This window comes from Tenrec ecaudatus, chromosome 10 (genome assembly GCF_050624435.1).
Source record: "Tenrec ecaudatus isolate mTenEca1 chromosome 10, mTenEca1.hap1, whole genome shotgun sequence".
NCBI classification, from domain to species: Eukaryota; Metazoa; Chordata; class Mammalia; order Afrosoricida; family Tenrecidae; genus Tenrec; species Tenrec ecaudatus.
This window is the reverse complement of record NC_134539.1, coordinates 30,400,349-30,425,686: the sequence shown is the minus strand read 5'-3', so window position 1 is coordinate 30,425,686 and position 25,338 is coordinate 30,400,349. Positions and strand designations below refer to the sequence as shown.

The 25,338-nt window shown below is 47.3% G+C and overlaps 1 protein-coding gene across 1 annotated transcript in view; it reads right to left on the bottom strand.

Annotated features, from left to right (window-relative positions):
- ACO1 (aconitase 1) overlaps positions 1 to 25,338 on the bottom strand; it is a 61,681-nt gene that overhangs the window by 22,590 nt on the left and 13,753 nt on the right. The window contains exons 2-8 of the mRNA XM_075560011.1: positions 15,359 to 15,477; positions 13,935 to 14,103; positions 12,751 to 12,888; positions 5,934 to 6,003; positions 5,621 to 5,804; positions 4,062 to 4,201; positions 3,124 to 3,295 (exon numbers count right to left, since the gene is read on the bottom strand). Of these exons, the coding sequence (XP_075416126.1) occupies positions 3,124 to 3,295; positions 4,062 to 4,201; positions 5,621 to 5,804; positions 5,934 to 6,003; positions 12,751 to 12,888; positions 13,935 to 14,103; positions 15,359 to 15,455 (970 nt within the window). The 5' untranslated portion in view covers positions 15,456 to 15,477. The remainder of the gene's footprint in view (positions 1 to 3,123; positions 3,296 to 4,061; positions 4,202 to 5,620; positions 5,805 to 5,933; positions 6,004 to 12,750; positions 12,889 to 13,934; positions 14,104 to 15,358; positions 15,478 to 25,338) is intronic.

Here is a 25,338-nt window from a genome sequence, read left to right as displayed (position 1 = left end):
ACACATGGAGCTAAACTAGTGCCCTGAACTAGAGAAGCCAGGCGGAGACCCCTGCCAGCACTGAGATGCTTGCACTGCCACTGGACCCACAAGACTTCCCACCCACTGGCCTGTGACCTTCCTGCATTTGGTGTCACTGCATGTGTTTCATGAGTCTGAAGAGGAGTTTATAGATTGGTATCAGACATATGGGTTAATATTGGACTTATGGGCTTGATCTGCACTGGGCTGGGATGTTTTCTTTTTAAAAAAATTTTTTTTTCAACTTTAAGATACGCTAGGGATGTTTTCTTAATGAAGCTTTTTCTTATAACATGAGGGTCTATGCGTTTTTTCCCTTTAATCTACCCGGACTAACACATTACATTCCAGGCCACCTGCACAGGAGAAATGTCTCTTGAAGTCTGAAGGAGAAGGCCCGGTGCTCTCCTGAAGCAGTACGTTTGTCGCACCGTAATCAATGCTATGAATTTTGTACCAGATCAACAAAGAAGTTTAGAACCACATCTATGGGCCACATGCAATGCATAAGATCTTACTTTTGGGTTTACTCTGTCCGCCCCCACCCTGCCATCGCTGCAATCCTCTTTTAGGCTCATTCCCTCAACTATTCGTTCTATTTTCCACTTTTGTATCTTTTCACTTCAAATCCTCTGGAAAATGAAAACATTAATTAATTAATCAATTCCAAATTAGTGCTATTCACTAAGAACGTGTTTCCAGCCCCCCTGGGCATGGCTGGTCATGACATTCACTACATTCGGAGGGCTTTTCCCCTGGTTACAGAGAAGGCTTGCATTTATTTGGAGTCTGTAAGATTTGCATGGAACATTATCAAGCTATGTGCTCTGCCCTGGGAACCCTTCCAGAGTAAACACTGGACGTAGGTGGGAACACCCAAGCTTATGCATTCTCTTTCCCTTAATACTGTGGTCGCAATTTTAAAGCATTATTTAGAAAATAGAAGTCCTCTCTATCTATGGACATACAGAATGAGTTATTGAAAACAGTATTTCATGTCATCTTCTTGCTCAAAAAGATCCAATAACTTCCCAAATTAGGATAAAATCCAATTGAATTATGGATTGTTATAATACCTGTAAGAGCTCCCAATAAAATAATTAAAAAACAAATAAAATAAAATCCAAACTACCAGCCAACGCCAATGAGCCCCTGTGTGAACTAGCCCCTGCTCACCTCCCCTCTCCTTCCCTCACCCCCTGGGCGTCAGCCACGCTGAGCTCATCTGGTCTTGGATCTTTGGATTTGTTGCTTCCTTGCTGGAAAGCACTGTTCCATTGCGTCTCATGGCTCAGTCCTCTCACTTCGCTCAGCTGTCTGGTCACGTTTCACTTTCTCGAAGAGTCCTGTTGCTGATCTTCCTACCCATAACACAGCATGCCTAGACTACCTCAACACCCACCCCCCCCCCCAATTTTCACTTTCATTCGCACACTTATGCATGTTTCCTTCAGTATTTGCCTCTCTCACTGCCATGTATGCTCTCCTCGCCACAAAGGCAGAGACTTTATCTTGTTCACTTCCACATCTCTGGGACCCAGACCAGATATCACTCCTTGCTTAAATGAGTAACTAAATACTTAATAAGCAAATAGATGGCACTCTGTTGTGTTTTCAGTGAAGTTTTAAACAGTAGTCATTGCTCAGTGACATCGGTCACATTCTCAGTATTTCCATTCTGGTTGTTTCAATTCCATTAATCTAGTTTCCCTGCCCCATACATTCTCTTCTTCATTGTAAACTAATTGGCCATTTGGTCACATCTAGATGACTTTTAAAAAGGAACACAGTGATATTCTTTAGTTTGTAAACCAGCCTCTTAGTGAAAACATGATCTCAGGGGGATTAGTTTTGGTTCCAGGTTTCGAGTACCTCTGGGTAGAACCCCAAAGAAGATGGCCCTTAGTCCCCCTTTAGGCCTGCAACTGAACTCGCCATCCTGGCTCAGCTTTTAGGTGCGTCACAGGCAGACAGGGCTGTAAGGTGAACCCCACCCCACATTTCTGCACACAATGAATTAGTTGAGATCAAAGGGGCAGCATTGCCCAGGGGTCCAGTTCAGAAGGCAGGAAGGGATAGGGAAGAAGGCTATGGATGGATGGAAGTGGTAGACACTAAGAGATAGTAGGAAGAGAGCGGCTACATTGTGGGGATTGTAAGCAACGTCACAAATCAAAATGCGCACAGAAACATTGGGCGGGTGGAAACCAAGGCTCTACGAACCCTCATCCAAATCACGATTAGATCCATAGACAGATACAATCACGATTAGATCCATAGACAGATACAATCACGATTAGATACACAGATACAATCACAGTTAGATACATAGACAGTGTCTCAGGTAACAAGCCTCTCCGGGTCCTCCACTCTTAGTCCAGTGAGTGTGTTTTGGTTTTGGTGTGTTCTTAGAAATTTGAGGTTTTCCCCCTTCTCCCATTTTATCAGGGTCCATCCAGTGCAGCCCTCGCCAGGCTGCTGGGTCGAGGTAGCCAAGTACCAGCTCTAGGCTTGTGGGAACATTTGATATTTTTAAGCTACATCTGAGGAAGGCGGGCGGGGGGAAAGGTAAGCTTTCTAAAGTTAAAGTCAAATTTATAAACAAGTATAGAGAGTCAGAGCCACAGATGCTTTGACATGCCTCTCTGTGTATATCACTGCATCTTTGGGCTCGCCCTGAGTGGGACTCACGAGAGTCACCCTCTTTGGAATCGGATGGCTGTGCCTGTGGATTCTAACTCAACTACTTACAAGTTTTGGCTAATTTATTTCACTCGCCTTTCTGATCCTCAGTTTTCGCTCCCATCTCCCAATCGATTTATAAAGAGGAGAACAAAAGCATACCAACTGTCTGGTCCACAGCCACTAACTCCTAGCTCGCTAGCCCGAGAGAACCCACCTGGGATCTTTCTATTGACCACTTCGTTTCTACCGTATACCTTTCGGATTTCCACCAACGGTTGTGACTTCACGGTCAGAATCAAGGGGAGGGACACGTGGCCGCAGTGCACCGTGAGGAGCAGAGGCCAAAGGCAGTGCTCTGATTGTGGTCATCTGCGGACCTGTGAGGAAGGGCCTCTGCCTCGGCCGTGCTGCACTTACCTGTCTGCATCAGGTACTTGATGCTAACTTCATCAACCGGGAAAAAGGCAGCGGTGGCGCCATACTCTGGACACATATTAGCAATTGTAGCTCGGTCAGCGATGGATAACTGGACCACCCCTGGTCCGAAGAACTCCACGAATTTGCCCACGACTCCAACCTGGCGGAGATGCTGAGCCAGGAAACAACAGACACGCGTGAGACTGGACAGGCAGGATTTAAAGTGCAGAACCTTGCAATGTTTACCACGTGAGCTCTGGGAGTAAGCACAAATGACTAACAACGCCGTTGACGGGACTTTAAAAGATAAACGCGTCACAAGCGATACCCACGAGCTGCCCTGTGGCATCCTGGACTGGCTCTTGGAAAGAAAAGGGCATTGAAGCCACACTAAAGGCAGTCTCTTGGAGCTGGCTGGGGGACAAGAACCATTCCAGTTCTCTGTGCTGCTGGGTACACCAAAGCTTCTGTCAACGTAATATTCCATCAGAATACCGTTGATGAGACACGAAAAGTAGCGCACACGACGCCACCGATCAACGTGTTTCACAGTGAAAAGCTTAATCTAACGAGATCACTGGAAGCTCTGGACGTGGAACGAATAGCCTTAGTCTCAATATGACAGGTTTCCCCCAAAAAACCTAGACCGTGCACTACAGTAAATAGGACAAAACGGTAATATCTGTTCAATGTAAGGAGCAAGCCAAGTTCGTTTTTGTTTATGTGAATTATCTCACAAGGTTTTTTTTTCAGAGAAAAAGACCTAGGTACACAACAGAGGAATAAAAGAGAAAATCACGGACTTTCTTCTTATCTGGTCACTGAGAGCAATCCACGGTTTCCTAGCGCTTGCAGGCTCTCGGGTGCACACACGGACCGCATCGTGCGCTTCCTCCCCCGGGCTTGCTGAGGCCACAGAAGGGGCAGCGTGTGCTTACCTTGGTGATGGTGAGCACGATGTCAGTGGATGTTACCAGAGGGTGGGGGTTGCCCATCAGCCTGTAGCCAATCACCTGGGGAAGCACCATGCTGATTGGCTGACCCAGCATGACAGCTTCAGCTTCGATACCTCCTACACCTGCCATGAGTGAGAGGAAGGAAGAAGGCTGTCATCCTCCTCCCTCCCTCCTGCAGGTGTAATTTTAGCACCATCCCGGTCATGGCTCCAGCCACCATGCTTTATCAGCACAGTTATGTTTCTATAGAAAGTAACTACCTTTCTCAAAGTATGGCGGCCCAAACAGCTGGACCAGTGTCACACAAAACAGGATATAAAGTTCAAGAGTCCCCATTTTTAACACGCACTCTCAGGTGATGCTCATTTACTCTCAAAGTTCCTAGCCCGTTATTCCAGTTCATTTTTCAAAAACATAATACACCCACTTCTGACTATCGTCAGGTGTTGCTTCCAAAAAGTAGGTTGTTGTGTAAAAATCGCCACTAGGCAATAATGGAGGCACTTGAGGAGGTCACTGAGGATAAGGGTGCAGTGTGGTGAAGACACCAGGTGGTGCCCAGCTGCCAGAAAGAACCGCATCCGGGGCCTTAAAGCGTGTTTCCAAACGAACAGCCATCTACACTAGGCGGCAACTACATCGACTTGGAGGCAGCACATCACCGGTGTGATCCAAGGATGGTAACTAATGAAATCCACACCCGAAAGAGGGACTGGCATCAGAGTTAAACTATCTCATCATTCGATTTCCCTTTGGACCCAATTTAAAGTTGTTTCCGTTTTAAACATTTTCTGCTTTCTTTTCTATTGAGCTTTTTGTTTTGTTTTGTCGTCGTCGTTGGCGTTGTGTGATTTCCTGTATGTGACATCCAGGCTAGGTAAATCTGGAGTGACTGGGTTAATACGTAATTATTGAGGGGCAGGGCAGGGAAGGTTGGGGGAAATGGGGAGCTAACAAGAATGAGTATGAGAAGAAAATGTTCTGAACATGGTTGTGATGAAGACTGTACTCTTCTTAATGTGGCTGAATGATTAAAGTTCATGATATGTGAGTAGATGCCCATAAAACTAATTTTTAAAAGGAGGATGGCCACACCATAGCACAAAATGGATGATGGAAATATTACATGTAACTGCCAAATCACATTGTTGCATAACCGCCCAATTACACCCTTACGAAACCTGCCACACGTCTAAGCATCATGGACCAGCCAAGTCGACACATCCCTTCACCACATTACTTTCATCTCACACCTTGGCATGCGTCACGGCCAGACTTACATGCTAGGACACCAAGGAGTGGAGACAGAGCCCACATGTGGAGAGTAGGGAAGCAGTGCCTACTTGGGGTAAGACATTTTTCCAGGTAGTATCTTAGAAATAGAGAATCTTGGAAATAAAGAATGAATAAAACAGACATATGAACCTCTGCTTCGCACAGGCATACACAGCCATTCCCCTGGAATTCAATGGCCTCCAAGTGAGTTCAGATACAGGCCCGAGGGCAGCATCGATGGAAGAGGAACCTGCAAGAACACTCACCCCAGCCGAGGACGCCCAGACCATCGATCATGGTTGTGTGTGAATCTGTGCCTACGAGGCTGTCTGGATAATAATACCCGTCTTGATCAAAGGCCACTCTTGCCAAGTATTCCAAATTCACCTGGTGGATGATTCCCGAGCCAGGGGGAATTATCCTCATGTTTCGAAAAGCCTGGGAACCCCACTAGGATCCAGAAACAGAAACAAAACTGTGAACACCTGAGACGTTTACTCTACCCAGGCTATCTCCTGGGAACCTGCCCCTTTGTCCCCCACATAAAAATCGACCAGTGGACCCAAGCTCGGCTCATACCTTTAAAAATTCAAACCGTTCTCGATTTCTTTCAAATTCCAGGTCTTGATTCTTCTGCAAACTGTCTGCCCTGTCAGAGAGAAAAGAGAAATATATAAGTAGATATAAATGTCAAGGTCCCGGAGGTCGCCGAGTTCTTAGAGGTGAATAATACTCGGAACAGAAGTGGCCTCTGCTGGGGTTGCTGGGTGCAGGCGGCATTCACCTGGAGGGTGGGCAAACCACGCCTCGACCTGAGGAAAGGGGTAGCGAGAGGAAAAGCAGCAGTGCCTGGTTCGGGGGCGCCTGTCATGCCTTTACATGCAAACACCGTGGGAGGAAACAGGAACTGAATGTAACCTAAAATTAATCCTAACCCCTGCCTCTTGGGAACCGCAATTTAGATTTCAAAACAAAACCCTTTTTTTCTGAGCCCCTTTCTGATCTGTCGTCTCCTCAGAATGCCTGTCTGAGCTCGACTGTGTCTGGGCAGGCGTTTTCATCTGTCAATCTTGCTAGAGAAGTAGGCATTTACACCATCACAGTGCCCCCCCCCCCCCCCGTAAGGTCAGAAGTTTATGAAGTGGATGGCGCTGCCCAAGGAGGTTCGTAAACCCCAGATGATGCACAAAGGCCTACGCCTGGTCAACTGCTTCACGGAGAGTGGCATTGGCAATGAAGGGCATCAAGCAGCTTTGCAGGATTTTTCTAACTGGACGCCATCGTCGTGGGTCGAGAGAGAGCAGGCCATCGTCGCAGCTTCGCAGGCTCAGCACACGGAAGGTGCGCATCGCTGCCCATCCTAACAGGAGTGATAGGTGACAGCTAAGCCCCGAGTCAGACGGTATTTATTAACATCCCCAACCCCAAACTGCCTCCATTCTGACTCACACTCATTTTCTCAGTCTCCATACGCACCTTGAGTCAGGGGCAACCAATAATCACATTGACAAAGACACGGGCACGGCGAGGTTGAGGGCGTTGCTCTGGATCGCACAGCTGGGAAGTAGCAGAACTGGAACGCGAACCCAAGCAGGCTGACTCCAGAGCGGGCATTCCCAGTCCCTTTCCCATACTGCTTCCCCGTGGCAGCAGTTACAGGCGCGAACTGTCACAATAACAATAGCAGCAACCGGACAACCTTAAGTCACTGCTTTACACCCATGAACGCATCCCGCCACAGCTCCGCGCGTAGGGACCACTCCACGCGTTCCCGTGTGTGTCGCAGTAGAACTGTGCGCCATGGGGGTTAAATGGCTGATTTGGGGTTTTTTTTAGGAAGTAGATTAGCAGGCTGTTCTCCCAAACCCTGTGATTAAAAAGGCAACTGGTCGGCAGCCGTTGCATCTGATCCACTGCATTAATTATGCGCTCAGCAATCTCTCTCTGAAATGAGCGCTTCTTGAATAAATGCTGGAACACAGCACTATTTACATTTCACTAAAAAAAAACTAACAGGGAAAAAAAGCTCAGAGTCTTTGGCCATTGTTTCCATCGGGACCCGTGTGTAGCCGGTGGCCCTGGTGCGATGCTCTGTACATGCCTGGCCTCCATGACCTTACTCTTTGTGCTCTCACCATGGAGGGCGTCAGAGATGCTTGCGGCCGAAGCAGGGGCAGGAGGGGACACTTTATCCAATTGGGTATAACCAACATACAGCCACAGGAGAGCAGAAATGTTTAGGCTGCTTTACGATCATGGTAACTCCAGGTAAACACCTTTTTGCTCAGGACAAACAAAACACCCACTATGTTTAGCTTGGCTCATTCAGCCGCGTTCTAGTTATGGGCATGAGTAAACAGACCTAGAATTCAGATTTTTCCACCACTCAGAATCTGCCCAAGTTAGCCCAATAGAGTGCGCCTTTCATAAGGTCTCCGAATGGCCTCACAGAGTCTGGAGGAAATTTCTTCTCGGTTACATAACTTGGCCTCGGATTTGGCCACAGTCCAAAGTTCCTGAGAACTGCACTCGGTGCTCCACGAGGTCACCAAGAGGCCTGCGGGAGGGAGTGTTCACGCTCATGGAATCTGGGCAGAAACGCTCAGGATATTCTTGTAGGATAAAAATAGAAAAGGTTATTTCTGAGATAACTCTGTGAAGCATTAAAATAATGTGTGATTTATCCTCTTTGTGCCTGAACCTTGTCTGAGGCCAACTGATATAAAACCAGACAAGGAGCTCATAAATACTTAACTGAGAACATTGATCCACTTTTTTCCCCTAGCTAATTTCAGGAAACAAGTCCACAGCACACGGTTCCACGAGGCTTTAGCCATACCACATGAGTTCCTTACAAAAATGAGGGATAAGATCAGGAGGTCAAATGACAAAACCCAAACCCAAGAAATAAAAACAAAATATCACCAATGAAAACACTTCTAGAAATGTCCTCTCTAAATAGGGGGGAAGGGGTAGTGTGTCCCAGATTTGGCTTTCAATCTGGATCAGAGTTCATCTCTTCGCTGTTTTCATAATAACTTCAGTGCTATGCACCAACAAAATGCTCCACTGAAACCAGAGTTGATGGAAGCCAAGGGCCGAAGGGGACAAAGAAATCACAGTGAACTGGGTGAGGAGCCAGATTCATTAACTGCTTAGCAGCCAAGAGCTCTTTAAATTTTGAGTCAACAGAATTTAGAGATGAAAACAAGTCAAGTTTTGTCTCCATTGGTAGTACTTTGACCACCCATGGACATCAATGTGAGCTCAAGAGAGGACGCTATGATGTTGTGAGACCACTTTTAGAACTTCAGAAGTAAGAATTCAGGAACATTCTTAAATCAAGTAAAATAATCTCAATCTCTCTCTCGGTGTGCAATTCAAATATGCTTAAGCCAAATGTTTAAGGCAGTGGTTTTCAACCTTCCTAATGCCGCGGCCCTTTCATCCAGTTCCTCATGTTGTGGGGACCCCCCCAACCATAGAATTATTTTCATTGCTACTTCATCACTCATTTTGCTACTGCTATGACTCGTCGTGTAAATATCTGATATGCAGGACGTATTCTCATAGTTAACAAATTGAACATAATTAGAGCAAAGTGATTAATCACAAAACAGTATGTAATTATACATTGTGAAATATTTATAACAACAGGAAACTACACTGCTACATTTTGCAACAGTATGTGTAAAAAGCCAACATCAGCGTATCAGCTGAGAAGGAGGACGGGTGTCTCCGTTCCTAAGACCATGGGAAATGTGCGTTTTCCGGTGGTCTGCGGCGACCCCTGTGAAAGATTCGTTTGACCCTCAGAGGGGTGGAGACCCACAGGTTGGAACCACCAGTTTAAGGTGTGCTCAGGACAAAAAGTGGGAGTGGGGCGGGAACACGTTGCTCAAGGATGGCTTAGGGTCCAAAGGGAAAGGAGAGCTGGCAAGTATCTCCTCTGTTTGTTCCAAGAACAGGGTTGATTCGGGGCACAGAGCAAGCTTCTCTTATCTTGAATTTATCTGGTTTAGATACTGGAAAGATTAAGTTCAGAAGGGACAGTTCCTACATTACTCTGTTTAGAATCCACTTTAAATCCTGAAGCAAGCAAACGAAAACTCTTTTGTTTTCTTTAGTGGGGTTTGCGGCATTTTCTTCAATGGCACTATTATTCAAAACAATAGCTTCTTATTGTCAACACAAGGCCAGTGAAAACCCCTAGGAAAATCGCTGAGCACTTTGGCACAGCTCCGTCCCATCTCTAACCCCTGCCCAGGGTTCTTCTAGCTAGCGGGGATCATGCTGTCCGAGCCACCAAGCTGAGGCCTGAACATGTGGCAAGTGTTACCAAGCACGCTGTAAACACAACTATTAACTGAATAACTCATCTTAACAAGGCACCCTAGTTTCAAAAATGATGCTTAGGATGCTTCCTGCTTTTGCATATTATAAAATAACACCTTCATAAACATTATTGACCAAAATGTTTCTTTAGGTTTTCCTGGTCCCCGCCTGCCTAAATTTCAGATACTTATTAAGGCATTCTTGGAAATGAACATTTTTCTTTCCAGTGGTCTTAATACATATCACGTTTATTATTTCGAATGGGCAGTGCCATTTCTCAGCTCACTGCTACGGAGTCCACTCAAGCACAGCGGCAGGCAGGACCGCGCAGAGCTGGCCTGTGGGTTCCTGAGACGTCTCGTCTTGGGAGTAGAAAGCCTCCTCTTTCTCCTGTGGAGAAGCTGGTGGATTTGAACTGCTCTCCTTATGGTTCGCAGCCAATCAGCACCGTATAAAGGTGTCTCTCTCATGACAACTTTATAATGAATATGTTTATTTTCTAATCTTAACTGTGTTGATAAGAGAACGTGAGGTATCTGAGAGGGTTAATTTCCTAGTTTTCACCTGGGAGGCTGGAAAGGCTTGCCGTGTGCATGTCCCTGCATAGGGAAGTGCTTTGCTGTCCCCTGCCCTTCACCAGTTGGGTCTTTCCTTCTTCCCCGAATGAGTTACACACACTCTTTCTATACCAAGGACGTCTGCTCCTTTTCAAATGTATTGCACATATTTTTGGCTAATTATACTTTTCTCTCAGAAGTCAGTCCATTGATAGATTTCTTTCCATTTCTGTGTTGTTTTTTTTGGGGGGGGAGGGGTGATTTTTTACATTTAGAAGGTTCTTTCCCATCTTGCCACGTGACACATTTATACTTTCATATTCTTCGAATTTCTTCCATTAAATTTTTCTAACATGAATACTTTCATTTACATGAAATGCTTTCTCTACTCTCCAAATTATTTTGTATGTGGAGTCGTTATTTCTCTTCTCACTGAGAGCTGATGACAACTTTATCAAGTTATATTTCTGGGCAAAGATGCCAGCCTTCTAGGAATTCCTGATTGCCTTCCCAACCACGGCTGTGCTACTTCCAGAAATGATGGCGGGCCCTTCACCAGTTCCCACCCCGCCCCACCCCTGACTTTTGGCTACGTGACTGGCTGTGGTGAATGGTACTGTGAACGTGAGGCCCTGAGCCAGTCCTTAGAGATAACATATGCTCTCCCTTGTTCCCTTGAGCCTCTGTGATCACCAGATAAGAGCTTTCTCTCTCAGCCTGGGCCCCGCAAGTCATCACAGAATAAGCTGACCTGCAGGTGTGCAGGATAGCGGGAGCAAAGCCTTCAGCCAGGGTCAGCTGGCCTCCCAAACAATGTAAATGCATCAAGAAACAATTCTTGCTCTTGTCTGCCACTGAGGTTCTAGGGTTATTCGTTATATAGCAATTGCTTATTTGTACAACCCACTTCTACAATGAAATATTTGTTATTTTGCCTGGTGCAAACCTTGTGCTTTCTTTATTATTATTATTATTGTTATTATTTTTTTGCAAACCTTATTCTTAAGAGAGCAGGGCAAATGGTATTTTGACTGGTGGATACCATTTTGATTGGAAGGGCAAAGGCTACTGTTTTTCCCCTCTTAATTTTAGTCTCACCAGCACCTCTTCCAGGCCCTGTAAAACACAGAGTGTTTCACTTGGATTCCATTGTGAAAGAGTTGTCATGTTTTCTGTGTGCTCTTTGGTGTTATCTGAAAGGGAAGGGATGTGTATTTCAAGGCTTCATCTCCTGATACCATTTCAACCCTATCTCACCAATGTAAAGCCAAGGCTTTGGAAGAATGATATTTAGGGATTAAAAACCCAATAAAGTCAACGTAGGAAGATAAGCCATGACTTGTCCATCTAGTCCCCAAGAACCGAGTCATCGCTCCAATGGGCTCGGACAAGCAGTGCTGCATACGTTTTGTTAAGAAGTACTTCCTCTTAAAGTTTATGAAAATTTCTGGCCTAGAATGATAGTTCTGAAGGACAGGGTCACACGTTCACCTTTCTTCACCGTCGAAGGCCTTCTTTGTGAAGATCCTTTAAATGCCCAAGCCTTGGGCAGAGAATAAAAGTTAGACCCAACTCTTCTCCGAGCCCCCGAGATCAACATTGTCCCCTTCTGAAGGCACTAGCAAAACCAAGTATGTAGAGATTGCCGAATGGAAAACGAATTTGCCCCACAAAGTTTCACACAAACCACAATGAAAAGAAAGAGAGAAATACAAGTGCATCATGATGCGTGCAAAAATTATCAAAAGTATCATGGCACCCGGACGTCGCTGTGCAAATTCCCATACCCACCAAAGGGTCAAGCGCAGTCCTCCCGTCGGGTGCGCTGTGCTGGCGCAGAGCTCAGCTCTGCACTGAAGGCGCTGGTAGCTGAACTTAGTTGCCAGCAGTGCAACTCACATGACAATGTCCCGTCAAGGGCTACAGGCCTGCCACAGACACTGAGCTTTCCAGTGCATCCGAGGACAGGCAGGCAGGCAATTTCAGCAGGCCTCGAAGGAGGAGAGGGATCTTGACAGGAGAAAAGGCAGACAGCCCAAGCAGTACAAGACAGAGGATCCAAGCAAAAGCGGAGGCTGGGCATTAGGGCGGCCCCCACGGAGCAGTGGCTAGAGACACATACACGGCGGTTACTTCTGATCACTGCAGAGTACGGCTGCAGCGGAGAGGGACAAACCCCACTGCTGGAGGTCAATCACATGCTGGGGGTCGTTCACAAGCTCCCATGGAAAAAGTTCAGGTATGAATTTTCAACCAGATTTTCAGCTGGATTTAAACACAGGCTATCCCCAACCAAGAAGTAAATAGGAAACAACAATTCCACTAAAAAAAGAGTCTATCCCCCAATCCATGTCTTCAGTGGAAAATCGACATTGACTTTAACTTTGTACATCTTTCAAAAAGACTTCATTCTTATATTGAACTACAAACACACATTGAAAAACAACCCCCTAAACAAACCCTGAAGGCCAAATTGTACACAAAGCAGAAAAACGATGCCTCACCTTCTGCTGAAATCCACCTGGATGGAATGATCAATTACAAGATCGGCGGGGCACACGGGGTTGATTTTCTCCGGATCTCCACCTAACTTTTTCACCGCATCACGCATCGCAGCGAAGTCGACCACAGCCGGCACACCCCTGTGAACAGACAGAACAAAGTAGAAAGCGTCTCATACTTAGACTTTTCAGTTTTTTTGCTTTCAATGTTAATCTCGGCAATGGATGGCTTTGAAAAGTAAGTTTCTAAACATGTTTCTGCGAGGAAAAAAATCCACTGATGGGAAGAACTATGATAGAGTGGTACTCTCATGCGTCATTTTATCACTGACCATAGTTCAAACGATGGGGTGGGGGGACGGGGGGACGGGCGATCTGGGACTTTTCATTCACACGGTGAGCCGACAGTGACCTGGGGCGGTTATATGGGTCACTGCTTCAATGTCAGACCATGCATGGAAGAGTGACTGCCATCCATCAATCAGACTTATGTCAAGCGAAGCATTCTTATCATCTTTGCGAATAAATTTGGGTGGTCCTCTAGAAAAAGAAAACTTGGTGCCTAGAAAACACCGAAAGAACATCATTTAATCATGGAAAGGCTGTGTCTCAACACCGAGGCAGAGATCAGGAGAAGGATTCTGGGAATAGCAGGAAGTGCATCGAGACTTAACAGTAACAGGTTGGATCAGTGTTCTCCAAAGTGGGTCACACTGCCCTCTGCCCCCGTCCCTCCCAGTATTCAGGGGGGGCTGGAAAAGCAGATGCTTACATTTTATCTTAGATTGTGAGTTAGATTACAACAGTTTTAATTGGCAGCGGGGTGATGGGTAATTTTATGGTAGGCTGGGAACCTATGGGTCCCAAAGAATGCAGGCAGGCGTCTCCCCAATGGCGAGGACTGCGAGTGTGGTGAGCGTTTTGTTTCGGACGCGCACCACTGTCCAAGGACAGCTACTCGAGTCTGGGCCCCAGGAGTGACAGGCTTTGTTGTGGGAGAAAACATACGCTGAGATAGCATTAGGCTCTGCTGTCCCGGCCGCTTTTGTTTTTGTTTCCAAATACCGGATAATAAATTATATGGTCACTCTGGTGATTTGGGTGGTGGTGGTGGGGGGGTGTCTTTCTGTAAAGGCTCTCAGCTGAGGGAGGTGGACAAGCAGAGAGTGAAGTGAGGTAAGGCTCACGTAAAGTCCTGCAGGATGACACGGGCAGGTTTAAATGGCACTTCGATGTTCTTATGCTGCGTGATACTCCAGTCTAGGATATTTTCGATGTCATTTTTCTTGACCAAAAACTCATCACAGTTCCGAACAGCTGCCTCCAGGAGAACTCTGATAGAGAATGGCAAGCGTCCTGGGAGTCGAGGAGAAAACACAGCAGACACCATGAGACTGACGCCTTCTCACGAAGAGGTCTCTTTTTAACAGCCAATTGCTGTATAAACTTGCTATCAGGACTCAACAGGGAAAGGGGGGGGGGGAACGTTTAAAGTGATCAACAGAATTTGTGGGCATGAGACATGTTCAGTAATAGAAAATATCCAGACCACATTCAATGGTTGTCTTCCCTTAGATTCCTAACACCAGAAGTTTCCCTTACCCAGCACACACTGTCCTAGCCTCGATTGCTACTGTATGAGGAGTCAGCAAATACACAGCCACTGCACCCGGTTCCCTGCAGAAGGACCTCAGGCTCCGGCAAGTGGAGCGGGCAAAGACAAAGGGCACTGCCTTGGTGAAGTGGACGGAGACCGTGGTGGTAACAATGGGTTCAAACAAAAGACAACTGTGAAGCTGGCCAAGTACTTGAGACAGCGTTTCATGCTGCTGTACACAGGATCGCTATGGGCAGGAACCAACTGGCCAGCACCTAACACCACCACAGATATCGCTTACGAAAACCAGTGTTCAGTAATAAGAAAATAACCTCCTTACAGTTATTGTCATTAAAACCAAATAGACACATCTACATTTTTCAAAGGAAATAAGACCCTAAATACCATGTAGCATGGCCATGGTAACTGATGGGCGGGCTTTCCAGGGTAAAATGATGGTAATGTATTAGAACATGGATTGTGCTTTAAGAAGAAGTTCCATCATGATACACAGAGAAGCTGTTTACTAGGATGAACTGGAGGCGTTACCTGGGAAAGACGGTGCGAAAGTCGGAAGCAGAGGATTTGGAGCCCAAAGAGTAATGCTTTAGTCCTCATCTACTCCCTGCCCGCTTGTTACGTGCGCACGTTAACTCCTTCCTGGCCTCCGCTTCTCTGGTAGCCTCACATTTTATACAAGACACCATAGGGCTATCTTCTAAATTAGATGACATAGCCTATAAATGTAAATACTTGCCACCCTGGAGTATTATATAAATGTTCAGTACACGTAAGAAACACATGTGTGAGCTTGTGTGCTTAACTCATGAACATCAAGCTGTCCTCTGGCACAGCTGGTTTCCTAACCCAGGCTCAGCCTTGTAATACAAACTCTGCATTTCTACTTATTTTTCCATCTCCTTTCGGGTCTAATTAATTACACAACTCAATGATAATGCAAATGAGGTTCCCAATGCCGCCAGAGGCAATTACATTACAGAGTCGTGCACCTACCATATCTGGAGTCCTCTAATTTGTTCAGGTTGAAGAATTTCTTTCCTGGTTGTGCAGGATCTAGCGGCTCAGCAATGCGGACGAATGGGTTGCTCATGATTATTGATGATCACGTAACCCTGAAAAGGGAAGTAGGAAGTTAATCTTCGGTGTTCAAAGCGGGACCTCACTTAGAGCACCTGCCCTCTTTAACAACCAAATAGCCACTTCCATAACCACCTATCTTTCCACACTAGGGACCAAAGGGCACAAAGGAACACAAGACAGACGTTCTTGGCAAATAAGATGAGCGCAGGTGAAGCGCCTGCTAACGCTTGCGTTTGCTTTCAAAGAGAGGACAAAACCCTGTCGGCTGTCACCTTGTTCCTGCAGCCTCCCCACATTCATCTGCTGACTGAGACGTTGCTATTTCGGTGAGCTGGCAACACGTCCATCGTGACTCCTGGGGCCCGTGCAGGACAGAACAAAGCGCTGCCCAGCAGCTTTGCCCGGCTGATTCAGATGGAGAAGAGACACGATGCCGTACCCCACGGCAAGTCCGGGACATGTGCAGGGACCTCTGAGCTGGGCACATGACTCGCTTGGCAGGAAATAAGACGTCCATAGCGGGTGACATTGTGTAATTGTACAAAACTTGAACTTTGGAAGTGAGGACTGGAGAGCAGCTGCTTTCTGGAAACATCCGACGCACTTCCTGTTCTAGGCGGCTCTGTGACATTGTTAATGAACTTGTGCACCAGACGCCTTCCTGGCTCATTTTTGCACGCAGGGATAACACAGGGCTATCAGCCGGGCAACTCAAAAGAACACAGTGGTGGCGCAGAGACTTAAACTCCCTACAGGTTTAGAGGGGACTTGCTACCCAGCTCTGAGAAAGACTTCCGGAACCTTTCACTTACTGAAAAATGAAAGAAAAATCAGCTGCTGTCAACTTGAGTCCCACTTACAGCAACAGCGGAGAGAGTAGAGCGACTCCCTGGGGTTCCAAGGCTAGAATCGTCACAGTAGCCGACTGCCACTTTTTTCCTTCAGAGTAACTGGTGGGCTTGAACAGGTGACCTCTGGATTAGCTGCCCAGCACTTAACCATTGCACCACCAGGGATCCTTATTTTTACGGATCCCTCGTGGTAAGTCAAGGATATGACTCCTAGTCCTGACCACTGTGAACAGCCGATTCCAAATAAGTACCCCTCTTACAGCAAAGCACCCTGGATGGGAGACCAGGAGGGGGCGTGGTTTCTGGTCCTACCTCTTAGGTGAGAATCCTTTATTCAACCAGTTCCATAGTATTCTTAATGAAGATAAGTAAGATTTAGAAGTCTTGGAAGAAGTGCAGCCTTGCTCCTGAGGGGCAAGGATGGTGAGACTTCGTCTCATGTACCTTGGACATGTCAGGAGAGACCAGTCCCTGGAGCAGGACATCCCACTTGGTAGAGGAGAGGGGCAGCGAAAAGGAGGAAGGCCCTGGACAGGAAGGCCTACACAGTGGCTGCAGCCTTGGTCTCCAACCTAAGACCAGTTGGGAGGACGGCGCAGGACCAGGCAGTGCGTGGCGCCCCTTCTGCTGGAGCCAACTTGACGGCAGCTCCAACACGAGTGGTCACCTTCTTCTTGCACAATTCAAGGGCTTTCATGAATAAATAATATTGAATCATCCTATTGATGGAAATGATATGAGCAATGAGCAACTTTAGGAAAAAGGTACCATGAATAGTACACCACTCCTTATGGAAGGAATAAGATGAGGCCTTATCTCAGTAGACAGCTGTGGTTAAGTTGGTATCAGAATATGAAATTGCTTAAATAAGCGTCTTCTATCTTTATCTCTATAACTCCCATCACATGATTAGGTGGGACCACGCAAATAAAACGTAGGGCTCTCACTGGAGGGTGGGTCAGTTTGGCCACTGTGTTAAGAAAGCCATCTCAGAAACCAGGAAAGAGTGAATTCCTGGAACCACTAAGAAAGAGCAGCCACCAGCAGAGCACATCTCATGGAATCCCTGACGGAAGCAGCGGAGGCAGCGGTGTGCAGACCATGGGGCAGAGCGGAGGAGTAGCTCCGCTGAGCCCATAAGACAGTGAGCAGCAGGCTGGCTTCTTGGCACACAGAGGCAGAGGCCTGGGACTGCGGGACTGAGGACCAGAGAGAGGCTTGGCTGCTAGCTGAGAAGAGGCGCTACCGAGGACCAATGACTGTATCCTAAAAAACTCCATAATTGTGAGGATTGTCTGTGAGTCCTTGTGTGGCCATGGCAGTGGACTAGCGAACCCAGCAAAGAAGCTGAGTGCCGCAGGAGGGCCGTCAGTATCAGAACAAGGTCACAGAAAGAGGGAGGGTGGAGGCATATCTGGCTTCTGCCTCGTGGCTAATCGGCCTTGGGATGGTGTACTTGGATGGCTCTCCTCCTCCCTTGTGTCGACAGACAGGATCAGATGTGGCCTCTAGGCTGTTCTCAACAGGTCCTTATTTTCATTAAGAGCAGAAAGGGGCCTAGAGATAAGTCCCCTGAAGAGAAAGAGGAGTCTAGAAGTCCGGACTGAAAAAACACACTGCATTTTCATGGTCTACCCTTCAGAGTTGTTTGCATTAGAACATAACCTTAAAGAGGCTTAAAACACATAAGATATTTGTACATCTGTCCCTTGTCCAGTACGAGGAAATTTTCGAGGGAGGCACACGCCTGACTGATAAGCAGTAGCTCCTTTCTTGAATTACCAGTGCAGGTGGCGACAGGACAAGCCGCGACAGGTTGAAAAGATTGAGACCAGCGAAAAGTCGCCGATCCAGCACCTCTTTGCTAGCAACTCCTCTTAGTCCCACAAGATTTTTTTTTTTTTTCAGGAGCTGCCACTTTTCAGGTAGTAGTGACAAAGGTACCTGACCCCACCTGGACCCATCAAATCGCTGTCTAGGAATTCTGGCGTCAAAGCGAAGGAAAACCTGAAAGGATGCAGGGACATCCTATCCTTGTGTGGCTAAGGCGCATCTCCTAGACCATGTGTGTTAGAATTACTGAGGACCTTGTTCAATGCAGCGTCCGGAGTCCCACTGCTGAGCTGGGACAGATGGGGGTGAGGTCAGGCACCACCACCACCTTGTGAACATCTTTGCGGTTCTCAAGAATCATTGCTGGACCGGTGACATGGCAGGTGGGGGAGCTTACACTCACTGAGGGGGCGGCATGGAAGGTATGCGAACAAGAAGAGCCATGTTCTCAAGCGAGCTGCTTCCTGGGCCCCAGCAAGGGGACCTGCACACAGGCAGCAGGCTTTGCAGGTGGCTACGGAGAATGTGCCTGTTAGAGCGACCCCTTTGGGGAGGAGGGGGCGGTCAAACGTCCCTTTCACAGGGGTCACCCAATTCATAACCACAGCAAAGTGACAGTGATGAAGTAGCAACGGAAATACTTCTATGATTGGGGGCGGGGGGGGGTCACCAAAACATGAGAAACTGTATTAAGGGGTGGCATGGCAGCATTAGGAAGGTTGAGAACTACTGTGTTAAATAAACGAAGCAGCAGCCTCCTAGGCTAAGGTGACCAGACGTCCCGCTTTTGGCGGGACAGTCCCGATTTTTGGAAAGAATGCACGACAAGCTAGGGTATATGGTTTTCGGCTGCCATGTGGCTATTTCACCAGGATATGAGTTGTATCAACGGTGTCCCGCTTTACCAATGTTAAAATCTAGTCACCTTATCTAGGCTCCAGTCCAGAACTCCATGCTGAAACGCCAGCCCAGCATCAGCAGCACATCCACGTTTTCAAGTATGGCTGATCATCTGCATACTTACATGCAATCTCTTGAATTTACCAATTTTGGCAACTAGTTTATTTTCTGAAAATGACTGTGTGGTTCCGCAGCAGGTTATGGAAAGCAGACACCTGGGGCCCTACTTGATGAGCGGGCGCCAGTCTGCACCTGTGCTGCCACGTAACCTGGAGGGAGCCCCAGCCAGGAAACGGAGGACGGAGGTGGGAGGGAGCCGGGGTGGGGCGCAAGGCATAGACGGACTCAAGTCTGCAGCAGAGGCAGCACGGAGAGAGCATGGGCCCTGAGTGAATGAGCAATAACCAAGGGGACGAACACAGGCTCCACTCCAGGTGTGGATGGCGTGGGGGATGTTTTCAGGGGAGGGTCTATAAAGTGTCGCACAAGTGCAAGGGATTTGTAACAGATTCCCACTAAGTCACAAGGAAGTCCGAAGGTTGATAGAGTAAAACCTCAAAAATTTTCTGGGTGAAGATGGACACTGTCCCTGCACGCGTTGGGAGTGAAGGGACACAGCCAGGGGCTTTAGACTTTAACCCCTGTGCTATTTATCTCTCCAGAGGAAGCCAACCTTACTCCCAATTTTACAACCGGGAAAACTATAGCTCAGATGGATGGGAAACTTGACCAAGGGCATAATCTTGTAAGAAGAACAAGGATTAGAGCCCTGGATCTTTCCACTGTTCAGACTGCTTCTGCCTCTGCTGCAGCTGCTGGCTGGAGGCCACCAGGCAACCCTCTGAGAGCTGGAGAGAGTCCCGAGCTTAAGAAGAGCTTCCACAAGAAACTTCGCACTTCTTTCCAGTGGTCACCCAGCACCTAGGCCCAGGCAGGCGCTGCCCCATGCCACCTGCACTCTTTCCAGTGTCATAGGCCAGTAGATAACAACAGGAGTATTGGCCTCCACAAACTGGTTTACCTTGGAAGCTGGGGAAAGAGCCTCTTCTCCATTTATGCCTGGAGGGCCCCTCCAGGGCCTCACCCACACGATTGCTTTTCTCTCACATCCCACTGAAGGCTCAGTGTGAGGAAGCCCAAGAGGAAGGCAAATCAACCCAGTTCCAAGGAGGGTGCGAGGGTCCAAATCCACAGGGGAGTCCAGGGACCGGCAAAGCACAAGCACTACCACCAGCCCTGCAGATTCTAACTCTGCTCCAAGATTCTTCTAGATTCTTCTAGAAGTCAAGCAAATGGCCAAGAAGCCCTCCTTACTTCTGACAGCACATAAAGCACGGAGCCCACTGTTACCCTTCCTTATCTCTGCCCACCGCACCCCACCCCGCCCCAAACCGCTTCTGTTCTTGCTCTCTTCCCTGACTTCATCTCATCTCAGGCAGTGCTAATAAACAAGGGGTCAGACAGTAAAGGTGTAGTTCTTTTGTGGGTCGGATGATCCCACGCTGGTGTTTGGGAGGCGAGATGAACACAGCTGCAGTGTCGCCGCCGCTGACCTTCCCAATCCACGGATGAGAAGATGCTGCCATAGAGGTGGAGGGAACAAAAGGGCACAGGGTGGGGGTGGGGGGTCCAGGACAGGAAATGGTGGCTTTCAAGCAGTGAGGCTGGGGCAACAATCCCAAACTTTAGCTGTCATTCCAGGATCCTTGCGGGCTGACAATTTAGGAATGGTGACCGCTCATCCTGGCCGCTGAATCAAGGACGGCACAGGAGCAGCTCCTCGTCAGGAATCCCGAGCCACCTGCAGTGTCTGAAAGCCTCCACCACCCCGGGTAAAGTGTTGGGCAGACAAACAGTGCTTTTCAAAGCTAACCAGTTGCAGAGCCAGCCACCCTGAACTACTAGCTGGGTGACTTGTCCATTGTATGTGTGTGCGTGCATGTGCGTGAGTGTGTGCCGGGCTGGGTAGGGCGTGGGGGAGTAGGAGAGATGTAAACAGCAGATGCTGCAAGCAGATTACTGAAACCAATCCCACTAGGAGCTCTGGTGCAGTACTTATGCTGTGGGCTGCTAACCACGGGTCAACAGTTTGAAACTACCAGCCGCTCCAAGGGAGAAACATGAGGTTTCCTAGTCTCTTAAACACCTACAGCCTGATAGCTCACAGGGGGGCAGTTCTACCCTGTCCCTAAAGGCTGCTAGGAGTCAGAATTGACTCAATGGCAGTGAGTTTGAGGCCGGTGACTCCGAGATCAGACATCTAGCAATGCTTCATGCAGCTGGTGAAAAGGTGGGGAGGGCGTGCTGAGCTGGGTTTCTGCCCAACCACAGCCAGTCTGGCTGCCCCCTTACTTTGGGCCTCAATTTAGGATAAGTGCAGGTGACAATGGAGTGACACCTTCACCTGTAACACATTGGTATTAACCTGTAACCACGCCCTTCCTGAGAGACACCTTGACCCTGGGTGTCAAGGAGGCAGTGATGAGACCGATCAGAGAATGTGAAGGTTTCTCTTCGGAACTTGGAGGTGTGACACCACTGCCCGCCATGAGCGCTGGTGGCACAGTGGCTAGGTACATGGCTTCCAACTGGAAGGTGGGTGGTGAGAAGCCATGAGCCACTCCGGGAGAGAGGTGTGGCAGGTTGCTTTTGCGATGGCTGACAGCCTGGATACGTTCTGGGGCTGTTGTACCCTGCCCCACAGGCTCACTATGAGGTGTAACTAATGGGAGGTTCTTGCATTTCCCAGGTGAAGAAACTGGGGGCTCTTGAAAAGAACCTGACTTGCCTGGGGTCACACAATGTGAATGATTTTCCAATCAATAAAAAGCAAACTCTCACAGGAGAAAAGAGGTTAACATTTTTCTAACTTGAGGGGGAAAAAAAGTATGTGCCACATAAAAGTCTTTGGGCACTTTTGTGTAGCTCCATGAGGGACCTTTGAAAAGTTCATGGGAAAATAGAAAGAAAAGCTATTGAAAAATGTCCATGCCCTCTTTGAAGTCTCCTTAAACAACCATTTGTCGAACCTTCTCTCTGATTCCAAATGAAAGAAAACTGACTTACAGCTAACTTTTGGGAAGATGATTTATGGTTAAAAATTTTCAAATATAAATAATCCAGAGAAACCAACAGGAGCTACGGTTCCAGAGGGCCATGGGAGAGGGGAGGCAGGGGAAAGGAAGGGGGTGCCAACGAACCCAGGGACAAAGGAAAAGCAAGTGATCTAAAATCGATGGCAAGGAGGACGTAGGATGCCTGGTCAGGCTTGATCAAGGGCAATGTAGCCGAGAGGAATTACTAAAACCCAGATGAAGGCCGAACTTGATAATGAGTCAAGAGGAAAGTAAAAGGAAATAGAGGAAAGAACTAGGAGGCAAAGGACATTTATAGAGGTCTAAATAGAGACGTGTACATATGTACATATTACAATGATCTACACATAACCACCTCCCTGGGGAACAGACAACAGAAAAGGGGGTGAAGGGGGACATCGGACAGTATAAGGCATGAAAAAATAATTAATTTATAAATTATCAAGGGTTCGAGAGGGAGGGAGGGGGCAAGAAATGAGAGCTGATACCAAGGGCTCAAACAGAAAATGTTTTGAGAATGAAGATGGCAACAAATATGCAAATGTGCTTGACACAATGGGTGGATGTATGGATTGTGATGACAGTTGTATGAGCCCCGAATAAAATGAGTAAGAATAAATAAGTAATGTCTGTCTGGGACCACTAGTGCAGAAGCACCATGAGGGCAGGACCTGTGTCCTTATGACAACTGCTGTGGCCCCCGCTGAGAGTAAGGATGCTCAGTAAGTACGTATTAGATACATGTAGCTAGATACGCTATATCTCAGTATGTATATTCCATACAGAGAAGAAAGATTTCCCAAATGAACACATGAGTGTGGGATTTTTCACTCACATGGGACTTTTGAGACCATCCGCCCACATTATTTCACTGATTGGAAACTGAGGCACAGAACGGTTTTTGGCTTTCTCAGAATGGAATTTATTTCTATATAAATAACCATGAGAGCTTTCACATATGCAAATAAATAAATAAATACAGGTCCAGGGGTAGGTGTGGAACATTCTTGTCAGCTGTCTTACAAAGGGGCAAAGGAACTAGCGAAAAAAGATCAATCATTGAACAATTTAACCGCAGCAAATGTTTGTGTGAGAGCAAAGCCTCCGCATAGAGAAGGCTGAGCCTCACCTTGGTCGCTTAGTGAGAGCACCTTCCGTATAATTAATGCTCAGGAAAAATGTCTTGGTGGATTTGATGGTGGTGGCAGGGAGCCATCTGTTCCGGAACCACTTCTTCCCACACCACTGTTTGTTTGTTTTTAACTTCATTTTCTCACAAAACGTGAAGTTGCTTTATTACCTCTTTTCAGTACAAGTGTTTTAAAAGAGTTGTATTTTTAAAATAACCTTTATAGACCAAGAATCAAATAAGTGATCTGGTCTTTTTTCCAGATGTAGCCACACGAAAGAAAGCAAAGCACTAGTGTTCCAGTGCTGGACCTGGCCAACGAACTGGGTAGACCAGCCATGGCGTGTTGCCGCCTGAATGCTTCTGGCTCAGGGGCATCTGTGCTAACTTAGACATCCTTGGAATCTCACTTTTGGCAGCAAGATATTTATAAGCAATGTGGTGTCTAGAAAGCCCCATCAGTGTGGGGTGGGAGCAAATCAATTCTGTGTAAATGGGGTGGCGTGCAGACTGGCTCATCTTTACAGGTGAACTGAAATGCACGGGGATGTTGACTTTGGAGCCGTGAGGGCCATGAGGACACAGGCTGGCTCTATTTAAGAAGGTGTGCGAAGAGAAGATGGGAGGTGTGTACAGGTCCCAGGAAGACAGAGAAGAAAGCTCCTTGTTCTGTTCGCACAGATGAGGAACATCGCCCGACACTCCAGGTAAATGACTGCCAGGACGTGTGGTGTGCAGTTGAGACCATGGGGCCACCTCTCGCACTCCCTAAGGATAGCCGTCCATTCCCCCCAGAGACAAAGACAACTAAGCCCCCTCCACTCATCCTTCCCACCGCATTCCCGACAGGAGTTCTGCTGCACTGGTCACTGTTCTCCAGCCCCTCCTGCAGGAATGCGGAAGGCCCGTGGTTGGGTGTAGGGCTCATTGCTATCCCTGCTGCTTTTCCTCACATCTAAGAGGATTGCACTGTAAGCCATCAATTCATGTTCTCCGGACGCTGGGAAGACCCATAGAGGGCAATCCTATTTCACTGGATCACTGTCTTGACAAAGCATCTATTCCAAGCATCTTTACCAATATCTGGCTGGGAGGATAAACACCACGTGACTATGAGTCGGAACCAAGTTGACAGCACTTAACAACAGTGTTAACTAATGTGGGGCCATTCGCCCTCAGCTGGGGGTATGGTCTGAGATGGCTTTCCAGGAAAAGTCATGGCTTCATGGTGTGCCGCCCATACACTCAGCTGACTCCCCCTCAAAACCCAAGGATGATTCATTAAAGGCTGCATTGGCTTACTCACTCCCAGAAACCAACTGGGCTTTCAGTGTGCCCAAGCATGGGATCAAACTACACAACAGATTTTACAGAAGTTTACAAAAGAAGAATGTCCAATCTCTAACAGACAGATGGAAAACTATTTAACTTCAGTGTCTAAGAATGACCAATACCGGCTTGTTACCCTTCACCTTGGCAGAAGGTACATACATGGTAGTAGCTGCATCGATAATTCCGTAAGGTCACAGCAGGGGAGACCAGGGGAACATCGGAGCTAACATCAAGAACAAGAAGTAGACGTCCTGAGATGGACTTAATAGGACCGAATGATGAAATTTATGGTATATTAATTCTATGCCAATAAAAACTATTACGAATGTTTTAAAATCATTTTATTGGGGGCTCTTACAGCTCTTATCGCAATCCATACGTGCATCCATTGTGTCAAGCACATTTCTACATATGTTGCCGTCATCATTTCAAAACATTTTCTCTCTGCTTGAGCCCTTGGTATAAGCTCATTTTCCCCCTTCCCCAACCCTCCCTCCCTCATGAATCCTTGATATTTTATAAATTATTTTTTTTCATGTCTTACACAGACTGCTGTCTCCTTTACCCACTTTTCTGTTGTCCACCCCCCTGGGAGGGGGTTATATGTAGATCATTGTGATTGGTTCCCTTTTCTTCCCCCACTTTCTCTTCCTGGTATTAGTACTCTGATGATTGGTCCTGAGGGGTTTATCTGTCCTGGAGTCCTTGTGTTCTGAGCTCTGATCTGAACCAGTGTACATGCTCTGGTCTATC